We start from the raw sequence: 6,492 nt of genomic DNA, 5'->3' as shown, positions 1-6,492 counted from the left end.
TAAACACCATTAAAATGTTATATAAGCTCTATAAAACAAAGATGAAAATTTGTGTCCCAGAACTTCTGGAAAAATAACACGGCACCGAATATAACGTTGTCAAGGCTAAGAGCTGACGATATGATAATTCAAAAAGAAGTCATCTAAGTGCATTTCCATTAGCAGACTTTGCAGCGAGACTTCAAAGCAAGGTCGAGAGAGAGAGAGAGAGAGAGAGAGAGAGAGAGAGAGAGAGAGAGAGAGAGAGAGAGAGAGAGAGAGAGAGAGAGAGAGAGAGAATCTTTCCTTTTGAAATTACTGATTACATTTGCTAATAATGGCAAATGTTTCTTTTATATTTATTACCCTTCCTACTTCGTACTTTATTTTCGAATGTTTGATGAGTGGCTTACGATCATCTTTACGTAAATTTCGAGTTATCCAAGAAAAAGACAAAGTTGCTTTTGCTTTAAGACTTGTCATTCGAGACGCAGAATACGAGCACTTCAAATCTACATAAAAGGAATCCTTGATATATTTCTAATTGTTGTTTTTATCGATACAGGCTTGAACGTATATAATAACAAACAGATGCAATAAGCCATACTTTTTTTTCCTCAAAGCTTTTTCAGTTTGGGCAACCGATTCAGGAATTGCAAATTCATGAGACAATCTACATGATCAGTCTCTCATCCTGTTTAGTTAATAATGCTAAGACTCATTTTTTATTTTTTACTTTATTTTCTGAAAACTTAAGGAGCAAAATTCTCCCAAGATAAATCCATTTCAGCTGCTTGGTGCTGTTATTCCTGATCATTCTGTCTGCATGAGTAAGAACGTATCAAGTGCTCTTGCTTAGGTCAGTTTGTTGAAGAAGAGAAATGGTAAAAGGGGAGGAAGGGTCAAGTTTAGCCCTAATGAGAATGATATAGCTGCTTTTCATAAGGATGGAAAGTTACGATTGAGGAAGCAACGTCGCTCTGTTTCCTTCAGTAGCGTTTAGCACAACGTGTTGGTTCATCGAACTTCCTGAACATGTCACACTTGTTGAGAGTTCTTTTATCAAGATAAAGTAAGCATCATGTAAAGTAGACATTTCAGTATTAAAATCTATATCCTGGAAGCCCTGTGCTAAATATTTTATTTGTTTACATCAGGCTTCTTAGCTTTTTAAGCCAATAATGGCAAGAAAACGAGCTCAGACTAGCCTGGGCTAGTTGAATACTTACCAGATGGTCTAACGCGAGGTATCTCACCATTTGGGGCTTCTTTTAACTACTGCTTAATTCCCAACATATATTACGATCACCTGGGAGCCATCACTCAATTGCCCAATTCAAGAAAAGTGAGCTTCACCTAAAAAAATGCCTACTTTTGGACTAGGCTTTGACGCCATATTTGTCGTATTGCGTGTGCAACATGGGAAAAAAATCACTCACTGGAGAAATTTATTTAAAACACATGAGCGGGGAACGTTCGTTATAAGTGAAAGCTGTTCGTGGTCTTGCGTGTCTGCCCCACCCTTATTAGAACCGCACATCAGTAAATCTAAAGAGAAACTTTTTTCAGATACTTTTACAGACTTGGGACAGAACAAGATTATCATCCAGGTAGCAGAGTCACCTGAATGTTAAACGGTTACGTAGTTTATCAAAGACTAAGCGATCTCGACATTTAGTTCTCAAAACAAAGAAAGAGCGAGAGATCATTTTCATATATCAGTTCTTGGTTTTTATATAAAGATATTTTAAAACTCAGCAAGTTCAGCAATATGCTTTTGATAAAGTGATGTACAATATCAAAGAGCTCGAGAATTCGTAAAAATCAAGAAATGACGTACAAGATTAATTAAAATTCCTTAGAATTAACTAGTAAGTAAAATCTTAATGAAATTTTTATTACTGTTTCAATGTGTAGCTTACTGGGAATGTGGTTCTACTATACGTAGTGGTAGTACAATATGTTGTCGTTGCTCACTGGAGCGAGTGTTCCAGATAAGGACATAGCGGGTCAGACCCAACGGAAAATGCTCAGTCACTGCAATAAGTTAAAAGCAAGCCGATACTAACCCCCATTTTCTTCTTATGATGTTTACATGCTGCAGACTACCCAGAAGAATAATTAAACACAGCAGATATGAAAAGTGCGCTCTTAAAAGCTTCGATTAAAAAAAATTCCACGTAAAGTGTTTTTTTTTTTTAGCATTCTCAAAATTTTCCTTGCCCCCCCCCCCCCCCCCCACCCCCCCTCAACTTCAAATAAACTTTGAAAATGTGCATTAAGTATGCACTTCCATATCAGAAGTGCTTGTGCTGATTAAGTGGTTTCTCTAATATGGACGCCTCAACAGTCATCCTCACCTCCTAAGGGAAGAGTTTTGACCATGGAAATCAATAACTACCGGTTATCCATCCTGAATCTTGTTTAACCAAGGGAAGATACAAATCACAAAGTGAATAAAAAGAAATTTCTTTGTTAGCATCATATTAAAACTTTCATCAGCAGCTGCTCATATAATAAGACTAAACTTACAAATTAAACCCAAATGTTCTACCGATACAGGTAGTGTCAATATCAAACTTACGTTCTGTTTAGCAAAAACACACTTTCAAAAGTTTATACTAGGTTAAAAGACCTCTGCTGCAACAAGCTATTCCGTCAAGCTAAAAATACAATCTTCCTTTTGGAACTCTAGTTTTACTTCGGACGTTAACTGCCTTTTAAAAGTTTCAAATTTAGATTTCAGTCATTTCAATAAAATCTCCTTTATGTACAGGGTCTGCCGACTGGAAAAGCTCAGTTGCTCTATGTTGGTGCGATGCCTGAAATACCAAGTCATTCCGTGGCAGTGTTCCTTGTGGTCTTACCATCTTTGCTGTGCCTGTAGCAGCAGGTTCCAAACAAAGTTCCGCTGCTGGTTTTTGACAGACTGGTGGCCGCGACCCTTCAGCGTGAACGACGACATCAACAGGAAAACTCTCCCTGCTGGCCTTTGCATTTGATATAGCCTGGCCGATTCCTATTCCATTTTCCTCTAGATCAATGCCCGAGCTTTTTCGAGTTACTTTTGTGGCACTATTCTCTAATTTTGGAGAAGAAGGGGCTAATGTAGAGTTACAAACTGAACACCAGTAATGTCTAGTTCCAGAACCGTAATAAGGGTAGAGATTCGTGGGTCCTGATTGTTCACAAAAACGCACTCTCCTGGCAACTGCAGAATTTCCTTCACTGTCATATGGTGAAAATTGTGCTTGTTCTTGGTAGCATAGCCTGGGGGATGAAGTTGAAGCCATGTTTGATTCATCTTCAGACATTACTCCTGCAGCCTCAGTTGTCTCAAAGTAATGACGAGAGCGTGGCCCGTGTCCACAAGTGGCAGTGGAATTATCTTTAACTCTAACTCCACGAGAAGGTACCCAGCGTCTGGAGCTCGCAGGGAGCAATAGTTCGGTTTCCTCAGAAAATGGGTAATCAGAAAGGCATAACTTCACCATCTCTAATGCGTCAGCACTCTGCGAATGACAAGAAAAATAATGAATTATTCAAGTCCAGGAAAATTATCAAAATACCTCTATACCAATTTAATGTAACCGGCTAAACATTCAGAAAAGCAGTTTCTACAAAAACTTACCATTACAAATTCAGACAGATACAGGCAACCAAAGAAAATCAAAATTTAAGAGGTATCCAAAGAACAGATTCTTACCCTTTTCTCAAAAATTGCAGCAATGATGATCGTAGCTCCAGCTATGCAAAACGAGAAGCTCGAGAAGAACAAACTGACAAAGGGAGGGTTATCCCTCGTATAAGATCTATGATCCTCCTTGCTATTCATATATTCATTTAGTGTTTTGTTGGACAATGCTTCACCCTCTATAGTTGCGTTAGACGAAGATACTGGGATGGTTATACCGTCAGCGGGCCTGAATTGGTCTAGTCGAAACTTGTCAGAGTTTTCATCCAGAGTACTGTTGCTTGTAACCAAGTCTGTAAGATTTCTTAAAGCGCCCTCAGTCATTTCAAGTATCGAAACACCAGTTTCTTTTATGTGGCCGAATTCCGTGAACCAATCATATGCTACCAAAATGAGACTCACTCCAACGATGAAGCTAGAGGACAGGCGCATGATCGTGTCACGAAGGTCTCTGACTTCCGGCCATGTGGGGAAAGTGTTACTCTGAAAAAGAAAAACACGAAAGGCAAATACTATTGTCTCTAGAAAATAGAAGCTTACGTATAGCTAGCCAATTCAATGGTCACCAAATTCAGAACCACTATGAATTACGCATCACCAAATTAAGATATAACCTAATATTTCTTCACAGATCTAATATCACCTCGGCATACAAAAATCATAAAATGAGATAGTTCCAATATCGTAAACATTTTCCATAAAACAGTGTATGGAAAATACGAACCTTAATGCAGAATATAATTTTCAAGGTGTAGAAAATGTAGGCGAAATCAACAAGCAACAGCACCACAGTTCCATATGCAGCCAAATCTGACAAGAAAAAAAATAGTCTTAAAGATTAAGTTTAAAATCAAATTTTATTGAAAATGTGAATGCACCACGATGAACATGTGACACGAGATGCTTAATGTTAAAGTATTTGAAGAGGATTATGGATCGTAACAGTAATTTACACTTTACCCAGTTATACAAAACACTGACAATAGGGGTTTTAGATTAAAATTAGAAAATTAGGGGATTATTGCATTCACTCATGAAAATCTTTCTTTCTACTGATGCAATCATTCGTTAAAAACCAATTCTTGTACTTGGGTATACAAACCAGAGTAAAATTAAATTTTAAGATTTATTTAATTATCTTTATTGCCTAATAAATTTCCGGAGTCTTTAGTTTGATTTCTCATCATTAGTCACTTCAAGTGACTTCTCGATTAAAAAAGTAATGAGAGTCTCCCAAAAACTCTGTTATTTCAAATTAAAGGAGTTTTCCAATGCCTTTATAGTATACGTAGGTTGGATTCAAAATAAAGGCAGGTACTTACCCAAAGTACTAAAAAAGGTTTCTAAAAAACAAATATTAATAACCATTGATCATATACTTTAAATGCGGATTAAGTTAAATTTATCAGCCTTAGCAATATTTTACTTTAAATTACACCAGTTAAAAAGATATGCTTACGATCTCCCACATCTGCAATTCTGAAGCCATTCTTAAGACTAAAGAACATTGCTGTTATGTAGCAGGTCTGAAAGTTGAGATAAAAGTTATTACTAATTCTACCCAAAATACAGAACATTAGGTTATTAAATCTTCAGTATGTATCCGTATCTTAAAAACATATCTTCAACATAACTTCGATACTTACAAGCCCAATTATACCCACGGTTATCAAGGGAACAGTGGGTGGACCATTCTCAGGGGTATGGCTACACCGGAACCAATTTCGGTTTTTGCTCTTGCCAGAAAAACCCATCCTTAAGAGAAAAATATCGATACCTTATGTTAAGTGCTAGTTCATTCCTTCTGCCTACATATGGTTCATTCCTTCTACCTACATAGAGAAAAATCCACTTTAGATTAAACTTAAGTTCAGACCATTTAAAAAAAAAAAAAAAAAAAAAATAGTTTAAAAAATAACCAACAAAACCTGTCCCACGTTATTCTTGCCATATTCACTCTGTGCACCACAACACAAAAATACAATCCCGTTTGCTAGTTAGGATACGCAAGGGATCAAAAACTAATAAGGAACAAACTGTTTATTTGTGTAGCTACGATTCCTCAAATTCTCAGGTCACAGCACTAATAGTGGACATTTTTGTTCTGGTTCAAGTCAATCAACAAGACTAGGAATGGTTGCATCAAGTATTTGTGAAAAAACATAGCAGATTATAATTCAATATAGCTAATAGAAAGGAAAGAAGTCATATCCCATTTGTTTATCTCACAGAAATGGAGGTTACGACTAACCTTAAATGGTTTTCCAACTGTTGATATAGTCAATCCCCTTATCAAAAATAAATAAAATGTGATTGTTGGTACAAGTGGGAGGGTCATGCCTAAAGCGTGAACCTGGAATTCTTAAAAATTATATCATACGATGTAAAGCAATGTTACGATGGGGCATCTTTAACATACTACTCTGAACTATAAATAACGACGAAGAAATGAAAGTTTTGTCTGGTCGAATCTGTGTGGTACCGGTGCGGGTAATAATGGAACAACAAAATGCATTTCAAAAGGAGATAATGTGCTTTAATAGCACGACCCCGAACCGTAGAGGAATCTGAGAAACTGCGACATTTTGACTGCGTAACAAAGGAGAATATCAGCAAGTACTAATGATGGATTCAAAGTGTTGAAAGCGAGTGGCAGCATTCAATCAGTCGGTAACAAAATAAAGTAAATTAATGGAGATGGGTTGTTCTTTATTAAATAAATTTTTAATGTTTAGTCTTAAATTAACGTATATTTTTGGAACATTGTAACGTATATTTTTGGAATATAGCCGAAAACAAAGGCCACTAAAACAAAAGCA

The 6,492-nt window shown here is 36.6% G+C and overlaps 1 protein-coding gene across 2 annotated transcripts in view; it reads right to left on the bottom strand.

Annotated features, from left to right (window-relative positions):
• Positions 1-2,432: 2,432 nt before the first annotated feature.
• Positions 2,433-6,492, bottom strand: part of LOC135216301 (uncharacterized) — a 4,709-nt gene continuing 649 nt past the window's right edge. The window contains exons 2-6 of one of the 2 annotated variants that reach the window (XM_064251473.1): positions 5,320-5,428; positions 5,133-5,199; positions 4,398-4,483; positions 3,686-4,156; positions 2,433-3,491 (exon numbers count right to left, since the gene is read on the bottom strand). In XM_064251473.1, coding sequence (XP_064107543.1) covers positions 2,715-3,491; positions 3,686-4,156; positions 4,398-4,483; positions 5,133-5,199; positions 5,320-5,427 — 1,509 coding nt within the window. In that variant the 5' untranslated portion in view covers position 5,428 and the 3' untranslated portion in view covers positions 2,433-2,714. Of the gene's footprint in view, positions 3,492-3,685; positions 4,157-4,397; positions 4,484-5,132; positions 5,200-5,319; positions 5,506-6,492 lie in introns of both variants that reach the window. The other variant, XM_064251474.1, reaches the window with a different exon arrangement.

This window comes from Macrobrachium nipponense, chromosome 6 (assembly GCF_015104395.2).
Source record: "Macrobrachium nipponense isolate FS-2020 chromosome 6, ASM1510439v2, whole genome shotgun sequence".
Lineage (NCBI taxonomy): Eukaryota > Metazoa > Arthropoda > Malacostraca > Decapoda > Palaemonidae > Macrobrachium > Macrobrachium nipponense.
Note: the sequence above shows the minus strand (reverse complement) of the source record. Positions and strands in the feature narration are given on the sequence as shown.